Source organism: Leptonychotes weddellii, chromosome 6, assembly GCF_054177405.1.
Source record: "Leptonychotes weddellii isolate Sample4059 chromosome 6, ASM5417740v2, whole genome shotgun sequence".
Taxonomy (NCBI): Eukaryota; Metazoa; Chordata; class Mammalia; order Carnivora; family Phocidae; genus Leptonychotes; species Leptonychotes weddellii.
The window spans coordinates 87,476,767-87,500,568 of record NC_138374.1 but is presented as its reverse complement, the minus strand read 5'-3'; the positions used below and the strand labels follow the sequence as shown (position 1 = coordinate 87,500,568).

At 36.2% G+C, this 23,802-nt stretch overlaps 1 protein-coding gene across 8 annotated transcripts in view; it reads left to right on the top strand.

Moving 5' to 3' along the window:
- The window catches only part of NME7 (NME/NM23 family member 7), a 250,753-nt gene that overhangs the window by 109,513 nt on the left and 117,438 nt on the right, over positions 1-23,802 (top strand). For 7 of the 8 annotated variants that reach the window (XM_081824558.1, XM_031034967.2, XM_006739760.2 and 4 more), the window contains exons 8-10: positions 6,919-6,983; positions 9,306-9,374; positions 15,794-15,895. In XM_081824558.1, the coding sequence (XP_081680684.1) occupies positions 6,919-6,983; positions 9,306-9,374; positions 15,794-15,895 (236 nt within the window). The remainder of the gene's footprint in view (positions 1-6,918; positions 6,984-9,305; positions 9,375-15,793; positions 15,896-23,802) is intronic. The other variant, XM_081824556.1, reaches the window with a different exon arrangement.

The following is a 23,802-nucleotide window of genomic DNA, read 5'->3' as shown; positions in this document are numbered from 1 at the left end:
TTCCCAGCACCATTTATTGACGAGACTGTCTTTTTTCCATTGCATATTTTTTCCTGCTTTGTCAAAGATTATTTGACCATAGAGTTGAGGGTCCCTATCTGGGGTCTCTATTCTGTTCCACTGGTCTATGTGTCTGTTTTTGTGCCAGTACCATGCTGTCTTGGTGATCACAGCTTTCTGATATAACTTGAAATCAGGCAACGTGATGCCCCCAGCTTTGTTTTTCTTTTTCAACATTTCCTTGGCAATTCGGGGTCTTTTCTGATTCCATACAAATTTTAGAATTGTTTTTTCCAGCACTTTGGAAAATGCCATTGGTATTTTGATTGGGATGGCATTGAAGGTGTAGAAGCTCTGGGCAGCATCGACATTTTAACAATGTTTATTCTTCTGATCCATGAGCATGGAATGTTTTCCCATCTTTGTGTGTCTTCTTCAATTTCTTTCATGAGCATTCTGTAGTTCCTAGAGTATAGATCCTTTACCTCTTTGGTTAGGTTTACTTTGAGGTCTCTTATGGTTTTTGGTGCTATTGAAAATGGAATCGATTCTCTAATTTCTCTTTCTACAGTTGCATTGTTAGTGTATCAGAAAGCAACTGATTTCTGTGCATTGATTTTGTATCCTGCCATATTACTGAATTGCTGTATGAGTTCTAGTAATTTGGAGGTGGAGTCTTTTGGGTTTTCCACATAAAGTATCATGTCATCTGCGAAGAGAGTTTGACTTCTTTGCCAATTTAAATACCTTTTATTTCTTTTGTTGTCTGATTCCTGTTGCTAGGACTTCTAGTCCTATGTTGAACAGTAGTGGTGAGAGTGGGCATCCTTGTCGTGTTCCTGATCTTAAGGGAAAGGCTCTCAGCTTTTCCCCATTGAAGATGATATTCGCTGTGGGTTTTTCATAGATGGATATTATGAGCATGAGGAATGTTCCCTCTGTCCCTATACTCTGAAGATTTTAGTCAGGAAAGGATGCTGTATTTTGTCAAATTATTTTTCTGCATCAATTGAGAGGACCATATGGTTCTTCTCCCTCCTCTTATTAATGTGTTCTGTCACATTGATTGATTTGCAAATGTTGAACCACCATTGCATCCAGGGGATAAATCCCACTTGGTCGTGGTGGATGATCCTTTTAATGTATTGTTGGAACCTATTAGCTAGGATTTTGTTGAGGATTTTGGAATCCATATTCATCAGGGATATTGGTCTGAAATTCTCCCATTTGATGGGGTCTTTGCCTGGTTTGGGGATCAAGCTAACACTGGCCTCATAGAATGAGTCTGGAAGCTTTCCTACTGTTTCTATTTTTTGAAACAGCTTCAGGAGAATAGGTATTATTTCTTCTTTGAATGTTTGGTAGAATTCCCCAGGGAATCCATCAGGCCCTGGACTCTTGTTTTTTGGGAGGTTTTTGATCACTGCTTCAATCTCGTTACTGGTTATTGGCCTCTTCAGGTTGTCTGTTTCTTCCTGTTTCAGTCTTGGTAGTTTATAGGTTTCCAGGAAGGCATCCATTTCTTCCAGGTTGCTTAATTTATTGCCATAGAGTTGTTGACAATAATTTCTAATAACTGTTTCTATTTCCTTGGTGTTAGTTGTGATCTCTCCCCTTTCATTCATAATTTTATTAATTTGGGTCCTTTTTTTTTTCTTTTGGATAAGTCTGGTCAGTGGTTTATCAATCTTATTAATTCTTTCAAAGAACCAGCTTCTAGTTTTGTTGATCTGCTCTACTGTATTTCTGGTTTCTAATTCATTGATCTCTGTTCTAATATTAATTTTTTCTCTTCTAACACATGGCTTAGGCATCGTTTGTTGCTTTTTCTCTAGTACTTTAAGATGTAGAGTTAGCTGGTGAATTCGGGATTTTTCTGTTTTTTTTTTGAGTGATACTGCCTTTGCCGTATCCCATAGGTTTTGGACTGATGTGTTTTCGTTCTCATTGGTTTCCATGAATTGTTTAAGTTCTTTGATTTCCTGGTTGACACAAACAAACATTTTTGAGCAGAGTGGTCTTTAGCTTCCAAGTGTTTGAATTTCTTCCAAATTTTTTCTTGTGATGATGTCCCAGTTTTAAAGCATTATGATCTGAGAATATGCAGGGAATAATCTCAATCTTTTGGTATCAGTTGAAACCTGATTTGTGACCCAGTATGTAGTCTATTCTGGAGAAAGTTCCATGTGTGCTCGAGAAGAATGAGTATTCTGTTGTTTTAGGGTGGAATGTTCTGTATATATCTATGAGGTCCATCTGGTCCAGCATGTCATTCAAAGCTCTTATTTCTTTGTTGATTTTCTGCTTAGATGATCTGTCTATTGCTGAGAATGGAGTATTGAGGTCTCCTACAGTTAACATACTGTTATCAATATGACTCTTTATTTTGGTTAACCGTTGGCTTATGTAGATGGCTGCTCCCATGTTGGGGATGTAGATATTTATGATAGATCTTCTTGCTGGATAGACACTTTAAGAATGATATAGTGTCCTTCTGTGTCTCTAAGTACAGTCTTTAGTTTAAAATCTAATTTGTCTGATATGAGAATTGCTATTCCAGCTTTCTTTTGAGGTCCATTGGCATGGAAGATGGATCTCCATCCTTCACTTTCAGTCTGGATGTATCTTTAGGTTCAAAATGAGTGTCTTGTAGACAGCATATGAATGGGTCCTGTCTTTTTATTCAGTCTGCAGCCTTGTGCCGTTTTTTTGTGAACATTTAGGCCATTCACGTTCAGATTGATTATTGAAAGATATGAATTTATTGTCATCATGTTGCCTATGGAGTCCTTGTTTCTATAGATTGTCTCTTGTAAATTTCTGTTCTATATCACTCTTGGGGTCTTTCTTCTTTTATAGAACCCCCCTTAATATTTCATGCAGGGCCGGCTTAATGGCCACATATTCTTTCAGTTTCTGCTTGTCCTGGAAGCTCTGCATCTCTCCATCCATTTTAAATGACAGCCTTGCTGGATAAAGTATTCTTGGCTGCATGTTCTTCTCGTTTAGTACTCTGAATATGTCTTGCCAGGCCTTTCTGGCTTGCCAGGTCTCTGTGGATAGGTCTGACGTTATTCTGATGTTTCTCCCTCCTTACGTAAGGAATCTCTTCCCCCTAACTGCCCTTAAGATGGTTTCCTTGGTTCTAGGATTTGCGAGTTTTACTATTACATGCCGGGGCATTGGTCTGTTCTCCTTGATCTTGGGAGGGGTCCTTTCTGCCTCTAGGACACGAATGTTTGTTTCATTCCCCAGATTAGCGAAATTCTCCGGTACAGTTTGCTCAAATATATCTTCTAGTCCTCTCTCTCTCTCCTCCTCAGGGATCGCAATAATTCTGATGTTGCAACGTTTCATGGTGTCACTTATGCTAGGCCTCCTCATTTTCCTTCTTTTCTATCAGTTTGTTTTCTAGATCACTAATTCGTTCTTCTGCCTCCTTTACCCTAGCTGTTAGTGTATCTAGATTAGATTGGATCTTGTTGATAGCATTTTTAAGTTCTGCCAGTTCAGCTCTCATTTCTGCCCTTAGAGACTCTATGTTGCCATTAATCAATTTCTCCATTCTAGCTATCATCTTCATAACTGTTACCCTGAAGTCTATTTCCGACATCTTGCTTATATCTAATGTCCATTTGTAAATCTATGGCAGAAGTCACAATCTCTGGGTCTTTCCTATTTGGGGGGTTCCTTCTCTTTGTCATTCTGTTGAGTGGTTGTTGAGGGAATGTACAGAGTCCAAATTATTGACCACAGCCCAAAAATGATGCACCTGTTTTATAGGGACCTTAGGGTTGTCGGTCTCTTGTTCTCCCAGCCTGTCTTCTGGGAGAGGGGCCTGCCGCACTGTTACTCAGGCAACCCTGTTTGGGCAGAGTTGCCCTGCCCCTTGTGGGGGGGAATGGGCTCATTGAAAACCGGTTTTCGGGGTCTTTTGTTCTCTGGCGGCTTTCCCTGGCAGCTTTCCACGTCTCTTCCAAGAGTCAGAGCAGAAGTGACTGTTTCCAACCCTCTGCCTCAGAGCAGAGAGATCTCAGTCTGTTCTTCAGTGAGCTCTCTAGGCCACACTGTCTCCGTTTCTGTCTGTGCTTCTAAAACCGCAGCATCCTGGGTTTTGCACCTCTCAGCAGCACTCCCAGCCCTCACTTCCAGATCCAAGCACCTCTCTGCCCTTTGTGCTTCTAAAACCGCCAGCTGCCCCAGTTTGCAGGCACGGCCCTGCTGCTCCTGGTTTCAGTCCGGGGCACTGCCCTAAAGTCCTTTCCCCACTGCTACCCGTCTGTGAGTCTGTATCCTGTCCCCAGCGCAGGAGACTTCGTTCACCGGCGGTGCAGGATCCCCACGGTTCCCTCTCCCTTCCATTTATCTTCTGATATCTGTCTGTGGAATCACGCCTCCCCACTATATACCTCAAAACCAACCATCAGCGATATTCTGTTTGTAGAAATCCAGACTTATCTTCTTACATCTCAGGCCAATTTCATGGGTTTTCAGAGTGGTCTGTTAGATATCCAGCCTTGCCGGATAAAGTAAATTTGGGGCACCGGTTGGAATAGGGTCCCGTACTCCTCCGCCATCTTTGCCCCTCCTTTTCCTCTTCCTTTTGTCAAACAAGCAGACCTCTGTTCTCATCATTTCAGCTCTAACCTGTCTGCACCTTCATTATAGCCCTCTACCTGTCTAGCTATTGGAATGCAATCCCTTATCACCTATATTGTGTAGGGAGTTTATTCACTCATTCATCAATCATTTTTTAGCCATTGGATATGCTCTCTTCTCAAATACTGATCAGTGTTCTGTTCTAAAATTCTGTTTCTATGTTCAAAATATTTCACTATCTTTTTCCTTAATTGTTGTTTCATAACATCCTTGGAAGCTTTCTGAATGTAATCTGAAACTGGCCCCTGAACTCACAGGGGTGGGAGAGACTGAAGAAACAGGAAGGCCACTACAGTTTGGTCGGTGGCTGTTTTAATAAGCAAGGAAACTTACATACAAGGCTTGTCTTAGGCAGCAGCAAGGCAAGTGGATTCCTGCACCCACGTGCCAAATCTTAAAAAAGTTTCTATAGAGGTCTTAACTGAGTTCAGTCACACATACCCTGCAGTATTATGCATCATTATCTCAAGGCTGTGTCCTTGGAGCAGCCTCTGGGAGCAGGAAAGGCAAACAGAACCCACATTCCAAGGGTAGGGAAGGGGGTGGGGAGCCCTCCAGTGCCTGGGTCCAGCTCACTGGTGAACTGGCAATCATGCCATCTTGATGACCTTCCCCAGGAGATTAATCAATTTGTTTTTATTAGTTGTTTTCTTCTTAAAGATGCTGTCCATCTCTCAGTCACTTGAACTCAGAGAACCTGTATTCCTTCATCTTCACACTCTGTGTCCAGTTTAGTCCTGTTAGTTCTTGTTTAGAAATGTCTTATATTCATTACTTCTTTCTCTAGTGCTGCCATCCAAGTCCAGTGAGCCTGCTAGATGGTTTCAAAAGCCTTTGTTATTCTGTCTTTTATTCCTTTTTTGCAGACCAGCTTGCCTGTCATTATTACATCAATAATATTCCTAAAACACTATTTTGTCCTGTGTTCTGCTCAACGTTTTCAGTGGCTCTCCTTTTTTTTGGCAGTGTTTCATTTGGAGGAAAAATATTCTGATGAACCCCCAGTGTTGACGTGAATTATTGTAATTATAATGCAACTTAAATATGTCCAAATATAAAACTAAATATAAACCTTTGCACATGCAACTGTGTAACTAAAGCAGTTTACAAATTCATTACAAACAAGACTATAAAATGAATAAAATTTAACTTAACTTTGATAAGATAAAGATGTTTGACAAAACTCAGTCACTAAGTCATGGATATGGTAGAGTGCTCTGAGTTGGCATGGGTCTGTTCTACTTCTGAGGAACCTTTGTTTCTACAGCATGCTCTGGTATCATTTGGCCTTCACTTGGTACAAATATATCACTTGAGAAATAGGTCTATTGTTGTCTTTTTTTTTTTTTTTCCCATCCCTCAACCTACTACAATTATAATAGCACTACCTGGCTGTAGTAAAATAGTAAAAAAAAAGTGCACACTCCTTGGTGATTTGGGGTACCAAATAAGCATCCAAATCATCCAAAATATATGGGGTAAGTGTGTGTGTATGTGTGTGTGTGTGTGTGTGTGCGTGTGAGAGAGAGAGAGAGAGAGACAGGGAGGGAGAGAAAATTTTAGTTGACTTGAAAAAAAGAAGCTTAGAATATTTTTATACTAAACTAAAGGAATCTCAAAATCAGTCCCAGAGTCCCAGGATCTACAGGCCGTATTATAAAAAGCACTGGATCAAGTCTCTTTTCCTTTTCAGCTTTTTTTTTCTTCTTTTCTACCTTCTTACAGTCATGTGAACATGCTCACATTTTCTCAGATCTGTGCCTTCTGTCCTTTTATAACTGCTTCTCCATATAATCCCATCTATCTACAGGCTTTAAGTACCAATTCATGCTCTCATTTCCCCTTAAAGCTTCTGCCACCCCTTCAATTATAATTTGATTTTTCTCCTTGGAACTCATCCTTGGAACTCCCATATCCAGTACTTTGACATTTCATTTTTTTTGTAATGTTAGTTTCAATTGTTTGATTTGCATATTCTCTACATCACTAGACTTCAGGCGCTTTAAGGCAAAATAGTATCTTAAAGATTTTTTGCATAATCTTCAGGATCATTGTTGATATTCCTGAAGCACTTACTGAGTGAAACAAATGATTATTGGTGATGCTTGATATTAGAGATTTAGTTTCCCTTGGAGAAATATGTGATTTCTCTGTATAGAGTGTAAGCAAAGTACTTTGAGGTAGAAAATTTGCATTTCTAAGAAACTAAAATACCTTGAAAATTTTGTATTTTTGCACTTGTTTGTTCTGTATTTTCAGGACTGCTGGGAAAGATCCTCATGGCTATCCGGGATGCAGGTTTTGATATCTCAGCTATGCAGATGGTAGGTAGTTTGCAATAACTCATAATCTATTGACAGATTTCTTTTTTTAATGTTTTATATTGAATTTTCTCTGTGCACTTGTGAACTCAACACATTAAAAATAAAAAGATATAGTTACTGAACTTGATAACCTTATAATCAGAAAATGTTTTTGAAATTATTTTATCAATACAATCTTTCACTGAGGGAACTAAAATTCAAATCGTACACCTAATTTAAGGTTATAAAACAGGTTTATACAGTTCCTGGAACTTTGGTTGCAAAATAAATATAGATGGAAACAATGTATTTAGTTCCTACAAACAAAAAATAGAATTGAGTAGTTAATACTGAGCTCTCTGTTGTTTGGTGACTAAGAGGAGAATGGAGAAAGAGAGTCAGTTGAGATTTTCCCCTTAACTAGGACGTTTTGCTGGCTTCTGGGCTTTCCCTCAGAACCTTCTTTGGAGTTAGCACATTTCAGCTTCTGTTGGCAGTCATACCACTTGACCTCCAAAGCCCACAACTGTTCAGAATTGCCTAGTGGATGCATTTATAGGAAACTTTTCACTGAGGAAACAACACCCACTTCTGTAGAGCTCTCATACCTTTGTGCTGTATTTACCAGTGCACTTGACAAAAAATTGGGTACAAGTTATAATAGGAATCAGATAAACAATTTGGGTTTTACTATGTGTGAAGACAGCAAGTTTATGCTATTTTGATAATGAAATACTGACTTTGGAGCTGAGATTTTTCTTATCAATATAATTTATGTGTTCTTTTCCTGAAAAGGAACTGCTTTTGATTTCTGCTAAGTCTTAGGATCATCCAAAATCAGTGGTCAGGGTGGGAACTGGGATTCTGACAGTTTTGTGTCCCTAATTGGTAGGAATGCCCACAAATCAAAAAAAGGGCAGAAATATCAACTAGTTTGCAGAGTCATCAGGGAAAACTTGGAGACTAATGAGAAAGTAGAAGAATCTTACCTAGGATTGTAAAGAAATTGTTAGCCAAAATGTTCTGAAAGTATTAGCTTTGTGATGTATTCATAGGATTGTAGGACCTGCTTTAAAAATGTGTGTTTTGTAGAAAATTTAGATTTAAACATTGATCTAACTCTAGGCCCTCAACCTAGCATAGCTGGCCAGAGAAAATTTAGATTTAAACATTGATCTAACTGTAGGCCCTCAACCTAGCATAGCTGGCCGACCATGCTTGGTGACAACAAGAATAATAATTAAGAAAATGATTGATTGAACCTATGAGGGAGGCATGATAGTTAAGTGGCAATCACAGTCATTGAGTTTTGGAGTCAGGAAGCTCTATTTCTGAATTGTCAGTCAGCTGCCTTTTACACTCATGGGTCTGCTGGCCAGTGAGAACATGATTTGCCTCATTGGATTATTTTAGGAATTAAATGAAATAACCTTAGGCAATGCCTTGTAGAATTTCCAGGGCAAATTATAAATACTTAATAAGTTATATATTCTATTATTTTGTTGTATTAAAAGTACAAGTTGTGGGACTGTAGGCTAAAACACTGAAATCAGACAAAATTCACTACCTGTAATAGTTATGTTGCCTGTGAAATAAATCCTCCCAGTTTGAATTATTGCCCAGGTAGGCAGAAATTTCTCAGTGATCTTCAATTCTGGTGACAATAAAGAAAGTAGGGGAGAAAATAAAATTGTAAATTCTGAGGCTATTTAAAAAAACAGTTTAAGGTCTTAGTTCTTGAGACCCTAGAACTTAATGCAATTTTATTTTTAACCAAATTTGAATCCAGCCTGGAAATGCTTTACTATGAACCAGACTAGGGATTTTTCTGAATCCTTGGGAGGAAAAGGGTATTATTTTTGGCTGCTACAAAATCTGAAGTACTTTTCATTAGTAATATTTCTTGGGCCACTAACCTATCAGTAAACAACATGACATTGCTTATAAATTGTGTGTGTGTGTTGAGAATGAGGTTTTATTCGAAGAGAGGTATAGTGTAGTGGTTAAGAGCATGACCAGTGGGGTCAGATTGCTTGAGATGGAACACAGATCTGAAGGTTACATAACCTGATGTCATGGGGTCATTGTGAGGATTAAATGAGATGATGCATGTACAGGTCCTAGAACAGTGCTTGATACATTAAGTACTCAATAAATGATACCCATTTTTATTACTGATGAGCTAATCTTTAACAACACTTTTTCAGAGTACTTAATTTGTGCAAGGTTTATATTTTAAAGTAAGGAAAATATATCCAAGAGATCATAAATGCTGAGTGCAGAGTGTGGTTCATTTTATGTTCTTTTGGTGGTTGGCTTATATTTTGTTTTGTTTCAATCCAGTTCAACATGGATCGAGTTAATGTTGAAGAGTTTTATGAAGTTTATAAAGGAGTAGTGTCTGAGTATAATGTAAGTATCAAAGTAAATGTAAAGCATTGGTCCTGAAAACAGTTTGTGTATCTTAAATCTGGGGGATCTCAGTATAGTTTATAATCATGAAAGTATTCGCGAGTCTGCCAGTTGCCAGCTGATTATACCCAGTGACTGAGGCATTCTTACCTCTGAGAGCCACTGGATCAGTTTTTAAAATATCTTACTATTTCATTTGTGAAACAAAAATATACCACAATGCAAAAAAAGAAAAATTGCTGGGATATTGATGCATTTGGACATTCTTTATGAAGTTTATAATATTCTCAGAGTGGAAGACTCTCCAAAATGCTTTAGAAAGTTAAAAGCAAATAGTTACAGTATAACACCATAGCATTATTTAACACCTACTTTAATGATATAAATGCAGGTAGAATCATCTGAAAATGTGACTGAGACTGAAGAAATAAGATTAAAAGGTGTTGGTCAGAGAGCAATGAAATACATTCTTGAAAACAAATGACTATATTTGAATAAGCCAAATATTATTCCTTAAAATAAAACATAGTAGATATTTGATCAAAATTAGTTTCCTTCCCCTCTTTATAAAATTATCTTAGATACATTTGTGCTGGTGGACTTCCTCCTCACCTACATTGTTTTACAGAGTTTGACTTTTTTTTTTTTTTTTTTGCATAAAGTTTACTGTTCTTGACAGTGAGACTAGATTCTCCTTCTCACTTCTCTATGACTTTTCCTTTCAGCCTTCCTTAAAAAGGACAAATGCACTGGTCTGAGAACTGGCCTGAGCCTTTGTCTTATTTAGTCCTACAAAGTCAAGACTGATTGTGAAATCTATTTCATGTTCAGTGTACTGGTGGTTTCCACCCTTATTTAGAGGAGCCAGAGTGGTTTTCCTTCTGTAACAGCTTACTGAACCTTAATCTTACGAGTTTCTTCATTTAGTTATGCCTTTTCTTAAATGGAAGAATTTTAGAATGTGTTATCACTTAATTCAATAGAGACAGCAGTTTTCCATTTCTTAAATCTCTCTTTTATATATTTTCTTTCTTTTATTTGTTCAATTTTACTTTAAAAAATATGGTTGAAAACTGCTACCTTCCTCCATTCATGTTATGTTATAGCTCTACTGTGCATAAGATAAACCCATGGAGACATGTCTTTTGATCGTCAGTTACATTCTCATACAATATCACGTAGTATTGAATTTGGTAACAAATAGTTGAGGGCACTATTGTGCGCATATCTGAGATGGGCTATATTTCCCTTTGGAAAATAACTTCAAAAAACCCCTCATCTCTGACTTATTGTCTCCTATATTGTGCTTTAAAATACTATACATGTAATTTATTTTTATGTAATATATACTTACTCTTAGGATTTTTTTCTTTTGATTTGGGAAATTCTAGAGTAAAAGTAAAAACATCACTGGGTGGATGTGTCATTTTCCTTAAGAAATCAGGAATTTGAATGACAGTAGCAATATCATACTGTAATGTCAGGATATCCCGGAATAATTGGTGTTGATGTGCTTTCTTCTTTCTGATACTCTCAGTAAGATACTGTGTGTAACTACTATTTAAATCTTGTGATATTAATAACAGAATCTACTTAAGATAAAGAACATATGGGCTGTTTGGGAAGAAAAAACTACATTACTTCAGAGTTAGCCTTGTGAGCCATTTTTAGGAATGCTTATCATTTTTTATTCAGCTTGAAATGGTTTATTCAGTGTAAAACAAATATTTCAAATTATAATTGGTTTAGAGTGTTCTGTTAATGGGAAAATGGAGTATATAAATGAACCAGAACATTATCCAGGTATCTTTATAAGATGTTCTCTATTTATATGATATAAAATTCTATTGAAACTAAGGGAAGTTTCTTTGAAAATTTTCTCCAAAGGGAAATAAAAATGTTTTTATCCCAGTAATATTTTGTTGAACTAACTAATATTCTTATGAATCTTCTTATTCTAATGCTTTTAAAAGTGCTTTTTCCATTTATAATTCAGTTTTGTTCAAAGGAAGTTGTGTGAGGATCTGTATCTGTATACTGCAAATGCATGTGATTGAAGAATCTTTTATTGGTTAATTTGAGACACCAAAAATCAGATAGCAAATACTGAGTCTCACTTGCTATTGTGACCATTGTATTTCCCACAAGCTCTCTTATTTCTCATGACAGTTAATATTCAGGACTTGAATTTAAGCTCAAGGAAAAGGTAAATTTTTAAATGCTGCATACTATTGGATGTCTCTTAGTTTTAGGAAGTTTATCTAATTCAAAAAGAAGACCCTGTAAAAATAATCCTAAGAGGCAACATAGTCTAAAGGGACAAAAACAGGTGATTTGATTCTTATTCTGACTTTTCGTACAACACTTTATCCTCCTTGTCTCCAGATTCTTATTTATAAAATAAATGATAAGATATATAAGGTCATAATAGTGGGTCCACTTACTGATTTATCTAAATGTAAAGATATATTGGTGAAATGATCCTCTTTTTTTTTTTTCAAGATTTTTATTTATTTATTTGACAGAGACACAGCGAGAGAGGGAACACAAGCAGGGGGAGAGGGAGAAGCAAGCTTCCCACGGAACAGGGAGCCCGATGCGGGGCTCGATCCCAGGACCTGGGATCATGACCTGAGCCAAAGGCAGACACTTAACGACTGAGCCACCCAGGCACCCCTGAAATGATCCTCTTAAATGTAGGATGTATAGTGTGAAATAGGGACAGCATCGCTGACGTTATTGTATCTGACATAATTCTTTGTAATAGATTCTGTGTTGCTCATCTATACTTATATTTGCTGCTTCAGCATTTGCAGTCATAAAAAGGTGATAATTCCTATCTCATTGTGTTATCACAGTCCACTTATTTACTACATATATATACCGAGTATCTACTATGTGCCAAACAATGTGTTAGATATCAAGTAGAGATGAACCAAAAAAAGCTCACTACCTGCATTCATGGAGCTTATGGTCTGGTGAGGATGGACATTAAATCAAATGATCCCATCATAAAAGACAGGAGTCAAAGGTCTGTGAAGGAAACAAACAGGTCTTTTGGTTTTGGTAATTTTTTAATTAGTTAAAAACCTAGGTGACTTGGGAATTTTGTTGAGTCCATTTTTTTAAGGAGCACATTATGCTTTTGATGGAGTCCTTTTACCAACATGTTTTTTTCTTTCCATTTTGTACATTTGCATAGCCCTTTATGTCTGTATTTTTAATGGTATTTGTGATTAACACTGAAAGACAAGGAGAGAGGCAAATGAAATAAAAGCAGACAAAATTCACTCCTTCTTTTTGGATGGCATGTTCCTGCTGCCTTCTGCCCCTACTGAGAACTTGGCTCTTGACATTTATGTGTAGGCAGTACTTGAATATCATGAGACAGAAAATCAGACTCAACATAATTATCCATAAAAAATCAATTACATATGACCTTTGCGAAATAGCAAAGTGACTTCAGGGGGCTACCTTTAGGGATTCTAATGAGTAGGGTTCTGTGTACTATATTAAGCATGAAGCTCTTTCCCTCCTCTTTTAACTTTTGGCATTTCTATTAGGTGTGATGACTGAGTTCCAATTAATATTTAAATATTGTTCTGTAATAAATTACCTTTATTTTACGTTGTCACTGTATGTCATAAACTCTCCAAAGTCATTAAAATGGCTTGCATGTCCCTATGTGATCTGACCTCATCTCTTACTGCTTTCCTGTGGTCTCACTTTAGCTCCTGATATCCTGGCTCTTTTACTGATCTTCATACACACGAACTGTACTTCTGCCTCAGAGTCTTTATATTTATTTTCACTTCTTCCTGAAGTATTTTTCCCCATGTAGAGAAGAAAAGAACATTCATTGAGTGTTCCAGACACTGTAAGAGGTACTTTTCTTTGATCATGTGTTTCATTATACCACTTCACATATAGTTAAGAACCTTAAGAGTATACTTCCATTTCCCCCTCCGTATGCACTGTGGTTGTCATACATTTTTATTTCTATTTCTATTATAAACCCTGTAACGCATTTTTAATATTTTTGCTTTAAATAATCTTTCACACCAACTAAAAAAATATGTTTCATATTTACCCACATGTTTATCATTGTTTTGTATAGATCCCTGTCTGGTACTTTTTTCCATCTGTCTGAAGAACTTCCTTTAACATTTCTTATGGTATAAGGCTGCTGGCAGTGAATTCTCTCACATTTTGTCTGTCTGAAAAAGTTATTTTTCCTTCATCTGTGAAAAATATCTTCCAGGGAGCCTGGGCGGCTCAGTTGGTTAAGTGTCCAACTCTTGATTTCAGCTCAGATCATGATCTCAGGGTTGTGAGATTGAGCCCTGCATCGGGCTCTGCCCTGGGCGTGAAGCCTGCTTAAGTTTCTCTCCCTCACCCTCTCTCTCTCTTCCCCTCCCTTCCCTTTTCCCTCTCTCTCTTAAAAAAACAAACAAACAAAAAACAAAACTACCTGGGTATAGAATTGTAGATTGACAGATTTTTGTTGTCATTTACATCTTTCTTTGTTCTATTGTTATATGTCTTTTTGGGGGAGGGTTGTTTTTAAGGGTTTTTTGTTAATGGTTTTTTTTTGTTTTTAGCCAATTTAATTATTGGCTCACTATACTTTTCTTTACATTTATTCTCCTTGGACTCTGTTGGATCCGTTGGCTTATGAGTTTTATCAAATTTGAAAATATTTTAGCAGTTAAATCTTGGAATCTTTATCTGTTCATCACCCCTTCTTTTCTTTTTCTGGGACTCCCAATTATATACATATTAGACAGCTTGTCATTGGGAAAAAAAATTACCATCGGACAGTTTTATTCATTCTTTCTCTCTGCTTGCTTTTGAGTAATTGGATTTCATGTCTTCAAATTTATTGTCCTTCTGCAGTATTTTGTTTTGTTCATCCCATCCAGTGTATTTAATTCAGATGTAGTTTTCATCAGTAGAAGTTCCATTTGGGTCTTTTTTTTTTTTTTTTGAGTATGGTTGGCACAGTGTTACATTAGTTTCATGTGTGCAGCATAGTGATTCAATAACCCTGTATGTTATGCTGTGCTCACCACGAGTGTACTCTTTGGGTCTTTTTAATATCATTGATTTTTCTCTGCATCATGTCCATGTTTTCTTCCCCTAATTTGCATATAGAGCCTATTTATGCTAGCTGTTTTAACATTCTGTGTAGCCAACATTTCTGTCATTGCTACATCTGTATCAATTTATTGAGTTTTCTTCTAGTGATGGTTCATATTTTCTTATTTCTTTTCATGCCTAGTAATTTTTATTGGATGCTGGATAATGTGAAATGTATAATGTTATATGGTATGTATGTCATATTCCTTCGAAGAGTATTTGACATAGTTTTGGCACTCATTGAAGTTACATAGGATCAGTTTGACCTTTTCAAGGCTTGCTTTTAAGCTTTATAGGAGGGGTACAGAGCATTCCATATATAAGACCAACTATAATGGTGCAGTACCCTTCTGAGGACTCTACCTGTTGCCCTGTATCACAGGATGGCTTTCTACTCCAGGTGATGGAAATGCAGTCTTCTCAGCCTTGTGCTTTCTCTGTGAATGGTTTCACTTAACTGCTTCTGGTAGTTCTTTTCTTAGCTTTGGGTAGTTTCCTCTACACGTATATAGATTCCTAGCCAAAGACCCAGGTGAACTTCTCTGCAGATTCCTGTAGATTACTCTCCCATAGTTCTTTCACCTCCTCTAGTAATCTGTCCTGCAAATTCTAGCTACTTTGGCCTCCCTGAACTCCAGTCTTTGTCTCTTCTGCTCAGTGAGAGTGTTGGGCTCTGTTGTGTTTCCTCTCTCCGTCCCATTGTCTGGAAACTTCGTCCAGGCAGTAAGATGGGGCAGTCATATGGCTTACTTCATTTGATTCTTTTCTATCAGGGATCATAATACTGTGCTGCCTGTCATCTAGTGTTTGAGAACTGTTGTTTCATATATATTGTCTCATTTCTAGATGTTTAATGTGAGAGAATCTGGTCCCTGTTTTTTTTCATTTCTGAAAATGATTATGATTTTTAAAAGTGTTTTTGGAACTTTGGAATTCATATCTTTAGAAATGTTCATTCGATAGGACTATATTTAAGAGGAGAAACCTTTTAAAAGGAAGATGTACAAGAAGATCATTTCAATTAATGAAAGTATCAAGTGGTAAAGCATTACATTAAAATGATGCTAGTGGTAGGAATTGAGATGAGGGAACATATCTAAAACACATTTTTGCAGGAGAAATGGACAGAATTGGGGAACTGCTTGGCATACAGGGTACATGAGGATTCAAAGATAACAAAGATTTTAAGATTTGGAATAGTGGTACAGTTAAAAGAGGATGAGTAAAAGATTATTAATTTTTACTAATTTTTAAGTATTCTTTTCTATCATATATCATAGGAGATGGTGACAGAAATGTATTCTGGCCCTTGCGTAGCAATGGAGATTCAACAGAATAATCCTACAAAGACATTTCGAGAATTCTGTGGACCTGCTGATCCTGTAAGTTAGTGTTTAAAATATTAATCAAGCTTATTTTATTCACTAGCTAAGTATCTTAACAGGTTTGATAGTTTTAATTTATTCTTTAAAAGAAATAATACCAAAATGACTAAATCAGATAAATTTTTATTCAAAATAACATTTTGAATAATTTTTATATAATATTCCAAGAAAAAGTAAACTTTTTATTAGCCTAGTGACAGTATAGAATGGGCAGAAAGCTTTACTGTGGCATTTTCTTTTATTCTTTCTTCTTACTAAATTGTCTAGATGAATTTATCAAGCTCTCTGATGGAAATTATCTAAGATACTAATTATCCTTTGACATAGGGAGGCTCTAAATAAAGCTCTCAGTGTGAAGAATATTGATATGGTGGCTTCATACCATAAATATGAGCAATGGGACTTATGTGAAACTTGATAATCTCTAATATGCTTTTCATTTTGCTTTGGGTTTTCTTCATATAGACCTGGGTGGAAAAAGGGGTGAAGAGGAAGGGGATGGACCTAAAAAGCAAAAGCAGCATTAGAATACATATGAGAAATCTCCCTGCAAATGTTAAAAGCTGAGTAGTGAATTTAAACACTGTAATTTTTTTTAAAGTTATTTATTTATTTATTTATTTATTTATTTATTTATTTATTTATTTATTTATTTATTTTAGGGGGAGAGAGAGAGCTCATGAGCCAGGAGAGGGTCAGAGGGGGAGAGAGAGGGACAAGCATACACCACACTGAGTGTGGAGCTGACTTGGGGCTCGATCTCATGACCCTGAGATCATGACCTGAGCTGAAACCAAGAGTCAGATGTTTAATGGACTGAGGCACCCAGGCACCGCTAACTATAATTTAAATTTATTCTCTTTTCTTTATTTTACTATCACTTATAAATTTTTTATTGAATATGAGCATCCAATTCAGTTTAATCCGGACAGCATTTATTATGTTCCCTTGGATAGTAGGATAGTAAGTTAACAGCACCTATTAAGAAATCAACTTGTGTGAGAGTGCTTGCTGCCAGATTAAGCTCTGTAGGGGAGAAGAGTACACCTGTTTTCAAAGATTGAAGAGCACACACATAATTATCTTTTAGAACACTTAAAAAGAAACATACAATAAGGACTAACATATTATTAGTTCGGGCACCTGGGTGGCTCAGTTGGTTAAGCGACTGCCTTTGGCTCAGGTCATGATCCTGGAGTCCCTGGATCGAGTCCTGCATCGGGCTCCCTGCTCGGCGGGGAGTCTGCTTCTCCCTCTGACCCTCCCCCCCTCATGTGCTTGCTCTCTCTCATTCTCTCTCTCTCAAATAAATAAATAAAATCTTTAAAAAAATAAAATAAAATAAAAATAAATAAATAAAATATTATTAGTTCAAATAAAATGCAAATGTTGAAGGATTGTTTAGTAAAGGAGAAATGATATGACCTGGAGATAATTGAGAAAACTTACTTAGAGGAAGAGAGTTCTGAACCAGGATTTTAAAGAAGAATCAAGGCACGAAGAGAATGGGAAAATCTCTAAAGCATATACAAAGGCAACAGTGAAGGAATTTGCAAATTTACTATGGTATACAGCAAGAATATTTGCTTGGCTTCAATAGGAAATGCATGCTTAGAAGCACAAGGAAATCCATTTTTTTAGGTAGAGGAAATAAGGCAGCAAATGCTGGTAGAGATGAATGTGAGATGGATAGGCTAAAATTGTGAATTCCGTATGAGTGGAATCCCATGTGGTAGGAAATAGCAATTCCTCATATTTAGCTTAATTTTGAGCATATGGAGTCATTCCCTTGATGCAACAAGAGCAAGCTAAATTAGAAGAGATTAAAGGCAGGGGCTCCAGAAACATTAAGAGCAGACCTGATGACACCATTAGAGAAAGAATTGGCAGGACCTACTTTCTATCTTTTCAGGGAGAAAGAATAGAAATAAGTATTAAATGTGGTTGTGAAAGAGTGATTATTAAAAGGTGACTCTGATGTAGAGGACCTTATGAGAAAATGGTGATTGTTGAGTGTATATTGATTATTAATTGTAAAATTAGAAAGGGATACTTTTTGGTTACATGAGTAAACAGATTTCATGTTTGCCATTTTTATATCTGATTTCTGTTGGCCAGGACAGGGTTTTGTTTATTGATTTTTTAAGGTAATTAAAATTGAGTGAACAACTGACTGAACAAATGGGCAAATTAAAGAGATAAAAACTAGAACAAAAATTGAATGGGATGAGTCTGTTCATTCTTTCATTCATTCCATAAGTATTTACTGAATCTGCTAGTATTTGTGAATATGAAGCCAGAAGTCTCAAAGAGCTTACAGTCTATGACTGGGCAGTATATATAAGTGGCTAATTTCCACGTTCCATGGCAATTGCAGTGTTAGATGCTTGCACTGGGTATGATGGGAGCCCAGAATATTAGCACTTAGCTCAGCCTGGGAGGGGCAAAATAGCATCAGGGGAGACTTCTTGGAGAACATAACTTCTGAGCTGAATTGCAAGGAATGAGAACTTAGCTAAGTGAAGAAGGAAATGATATGATGAAAGTTAGGGAAGAATAAAACAGATTCACTTTTAGGCTACAGCAAGATCTTTATCATTACTGTAGTTAAAGTACTTGGCAGTGAATGACAGAGGATGAGGTCATCGGGAAGGAGTTGGGGAGTAAGCAGCTGAGTAATCACAGAAGGAAAAGTCCTAACAATAAAAGTTTCCTGATTACCTCTCTTTCTAGATGTACATTCAGTGAACATTTACAGAGGGAATAGTATGTACAGGGATCACTGCTTGATCCCATGGCTGGGCCAAAAGGAAGACTAGAACAAGGTATCTTTCCTTAAAGAGCTCATAATCTCATGAGAGTTTAGTTTGGAAACTCTAACAAGATCCTAAGTCTTCCCTCATTAAGCATAGTTGGAATTACTCTACTATTTTTTTTTTCATTTTAGTTGTCCATGAGCCCCTTATAGCATTATAGAAAGTTGTACTATTAGGGATATTAAAATTTGGTATGAATTTAACATATAAAATGTTAATAGTCGTTGCCATTGGGTGGTAGAAATATGATAATGTTAAATTCTACTTTTCTATATTTTACCAATTTTCCTTAAAGTACTTCTATTACTTTTACAATAAGAATAATGCCTTTTATTTTATCATAAAACTTGGAAGTGAATGAACTTTTAATTGAGGACTTGGTCCTGATTTGGGATGGATTTTCCTCTTGAGTCTCAGAGTCTTGAATTACATACTAAGTGCAGGTGCAGTATGTTAAGCAGGATCATGTGCCTTTGATGGATATATATAGATGGGTATATATAGATATTGTATATATATATTAGATGGGTATATATGTTTATATATACATACACACACAGACATATATATATATATATATATAGTCAGAAGAAATATCGTTAGTAGTTATAGTCAAACTATACATTAGGGACAATAAAATGGTTCTTATAGTTTGTTCTCAGACTTTGTTTGGTTTATTTAATTCTTCTTCCACTCCCTTTCTTTGTCCCTTTTCATCCACCCCTCCGGCAAAATTGTAAGCGTTGAATGCTTACTGTATGCTAGTCACTGTGCTAGGTGCTGCTACTAGGTTTATAGTAGTGATCAAATAAATACAGTCCTTACCTTTGAGGAACTTATACTCTAGTTTTAGGAGGTAGAATTGATAAATGGCAGTCTCACTCTAAACTGCCAGTGTGCCAATCTATTTACGTATTGTATTAAAATAATTTAGAAATTCATTTCATCACTGCATAGTCATTTCCATATCTGAAGAGAGACTGTGGGTTGCAAAACATGTAAATATAATCAGTGTGTGGGAAAAAGGCAAGGTATGCCATGGCATACAATTAATATTTGCTAAATTAATGAATAGACTGGCTATATTTTTATGTACACCTAAAATCTGGTATTAACTCATTATTTAAAAATATTTCACCTACCAAAATGAGTTCTTTTTTCTTTATTCCTTTCAAAGATGTAGAACTACTTTTTAAGTTGATTCAAAAGAAGGTTAAGCCTTACAGTGACCGTTAGACCACTTGGTAACTATATATGTTGTAGATGGACATCACTTTCATCATTGATGTCTGCACTATTGGCAGATTTATTCTCCTATAGCTGGAAGGAAACACGCATTGTATGTGAACAGAATTTATTCCAGTCTCTCTAGAAGTGGTCTGCAAGAAGGGGTGGTTTACTTCACAGGTCACTGGTGGGGTAGGGTATGTTAAACTTTCCACTTTTATTTATTTACTATATAAAAAATAAATTAAGTTTTAATAAAATTTAATGTATAGACTAGTAAGAGTACATTTATATAACCTGTTAAAATATATACATGTTTTGATGTATTTGCATATTTTACTGACAAGGGTGCTTGAAAAATGTTGGCGTCTACTGCATAAAAGGGAAAAAATATCACAACAGGTTTCTTTACAATTAGAGAAACATTCACTCACTACACCATCACCTGCAGAAAATACATCTACTTAGGCAGAAAACCTGATTTGCCTCTGAAAGAGGTTTTGATTGCACCTGCTCAAGAATTTCACTGTTGAGTAGCCTGGTAGTTTTCCTGCTGAGCCATTAGGAAACTGAAAGTCACCAAAGAAGTGGTAAATTATCTGGAAAAATTGTGCAAAATATATTTGTTCTTGGACTGATTGGTATGACAAGCCAAATAACCTCACATCAGTATGCCTTGTTGTATGAAAAATATGTTTGTAAAATATTTTATTAAAGGATCTTATTTAAGGGAATCTGAATTTTTGGTCAAGTGATTACTGATCCTCATGTGCTCTTATACTTTGATAACCTTTACCCCATGGCCAGATTGAATTAAGAGTCAAATATTTTCGTACACAAAATGTGACTCTTTAAATTTTAATGGTTTCCCATTCATTTGATTGTCAGAATGGTATTTCACCTGTTATTGAGTAGCCTTAACTGATTTTAGGCTTAAAGTGGAAGTATCATAATATTTTGAAATGCAGTTCTTTTTTCATGAATGTGCAGGGAGTTCTGGTAATCTTGGAAGAGAAATGCTTGGAGCTGATGTCTGTTTGTTTCTGTCATCTATTGACTTCCTGGTTACATTCCTTTATTCCATGAAGGCTGCAAATCCCTGATTATAGGTTTTCTCTTCATCCCAGTTCTTATCAACTTGGGCACAATAACACCCTAACACCCATGTGAAAGATTCACCCAGTGCGTGGCCTCAGGGCTGAACGGACCATTTCTGTCAATTATCTTTAGTCATTCTGCTTCCCAGTTTTCTTCCACAGCCATCTCTCTTCTTTGTTGACATCCGGAGCAGAGACACCTCTGTAAACTTAATCCCTAATATAGTAATATCTGCCATAGCTTTCTGGTCCCCTGGGTCTCTTGATCCTCTTCACAGTGCACCTTTGACTTGACTGAAACCTCTAGGCTTTGGACCCTTCTGTTTTCTGACACTGTAATGCCACTTTTTTTTTTTTTTTAAAGATTTTATTTATTTATTTGAGAGAGAGAGAATGAGAGACAGACAGCATGACAGGGAGGAGGGTCAGAGGGAGAAGCAGACTCCCTGCTGAGCAGGGAGCCCGATGCGGGACTCGATCCCAGGACTCCAGGATCATGACCTGAGCCAAAGGCAGTCGCTTAACCAACTGAGCCACCCAGGCGCCCCTGTAATGCCATTTTCAATGACTTCTTTCTCTGGTCAACCTAGTCCATTGTTCGTATCTTTTTTTTTAAATGTTATGTTAATCACCATACATTACATCATTAGTTTTTGATGTAGTGTTCCATGATTCATTGTTTGCATATAACACCCAGTGCTCCATTCAATACATGCCCTCTTTAATACCCATCACCAGGCTAACCCAACCCCCCACCCCCTGGTGGGAATGCAAGCTGGTGCAGCCACTCTGGAAAACAGTATGGAGGTTCCATTGTTCATATCTTTGACTGCCTTTTTGATACCATTCTCAGCGTCTTTACTCTCTTGTCCTGTGTCTACACTCTGAAACTCCAAATTTAGATCAGTTCAACCATGTGTCTACCTCATGCTTATATATATAGTGAAAGGTTCTAGTAGATGAATGTTATACTGTTGTATAAATTCATGTTGATGCAAGTGATAATCTTTAAACAAAGATGGACCAATTACTGCCCCCAAGAAATCTTTTCTCATTCTACTTCTTCCATTTCTGCTAATTCTCATAATAGCAATTTTAAATCTCCATTATTTTCCTTAGCCCTTTTACAATTCATCCTTCTCTCCATAAAAAGATAGCATTATCTTCTATTTCATAGAGAAAAGTATACAGAAAAGTATGGTTATTAATTATGATCTCTTAAATTTCTGCCTTCAGACCATTTATTTCTGAACTCATGCTCATCTCCTCATTCTAGTCCCAAGGAAATGTGTTTTTCTTCTCTTGTAAAACTCTCTACCTATTCTTTATCCTTTTCCTCCTTCACTTTGCTCTATTCTTCTGAATTTGTATTTTTTAAATAATATGTTTTTATTGTGGTTATAAAAGTAATACATGGCTATTATAGAAAAATTAGAAGTGAAATAAAGTTTAATAAAGCAAATGTGGCCCATAATCTTATCACCAAGAGTTACCAATTTCATAAATAAAATTTGGATCAAAGTGAATATACTGCTTTGTAGGTCATGATACCCTAAATAATACTGAGCTTTTTCTCATGTCATTAGACGATCTTCAATGATACGATTTTACTAAATTGGTTATATGTCATTTTATGGTGTAAAATAATTTTTACAAAATAATATTTAAGATAGGAGTCCAGTTTCATTTTTCTGCATGTGATTTTCCTGTTTGATTAAAATTACTTACTGAAGACATGATCCTTTCCTTATTGAGTATTCTTGGCTTCTCTTTCAAATATTAGTTGATCATATATGTGAGGGTTTATTTCTGTGCTCCAAATTCTTTCCATTGGTCTGTGGTGTCTGCTTTTATGCCAGTACCATACTGTTTTGATTACTCTAGCTTTGTAGTAGAGTTTGAAATCAGGGAGTATAAAGACTCCAACTTTGTTTTTCTTTCTCAAAATTGCTTTGGCTATTTGGAACCTTTTGTAATTCTATACAAATTTTAGGATTTTTTTCCTATGTCTGTGAAAAGTGTCCCTGAAATTTTCATAGAAATTGCATTTAATCTGTAGATGGCTTTGGGTAGAATGGACATTTTAACAATATTCATTCTTTCAATCGTGAACATGGGATATCTTTCCATTTGTGTCATATTATGTTTATTTCATCAAAGTCTAACAGTTCTTAGTATGCAAATCTTTTCCCACCTTGGTTAAATTTATTCCTAAGTATTTTATTGTTTTTGATGCTATTGTGAAAGAAGATTGTTTTCATATATTGTTACTGTATAGAAATGCAATTGATTTCTGTATGTTGATTTTTGTTTCCTTCAACTTTCCTTAGTTTATTATTTCTAACACTTTTTGGTGGAGTCTTTAGGATTTTCTATATATAAAATCATATCCAAAAACAAAAACAGTTTTGCTTCCCTTTCTGATTTGGCTGCCTTTTTCTTTTTCTTACCTAATTGCTCTGGCTAGGATGTTGATTACTATGTTATATAGGAGTGGTGAGATTGGGCATCCTTGTTTTATTCCTTATGTAAGAGAAAAAGCTTTCAGCCTTTCACCATTGATATAATGCTAGCTGTGGCCTTGCCAAATATGGTCTTTATTATGTTTACTGATTTACTACCAAATTTTTTTAGAGTTTTTAAATTTAATTTAATTTTATTATGTTATGTTAGTCACCATACATCATTAGTTTTTGATGTGGTGATCCACGATCCATTGTTTTCATATAACACCCAGTGCTCCATGCAGTACGTGCCCTCCTTA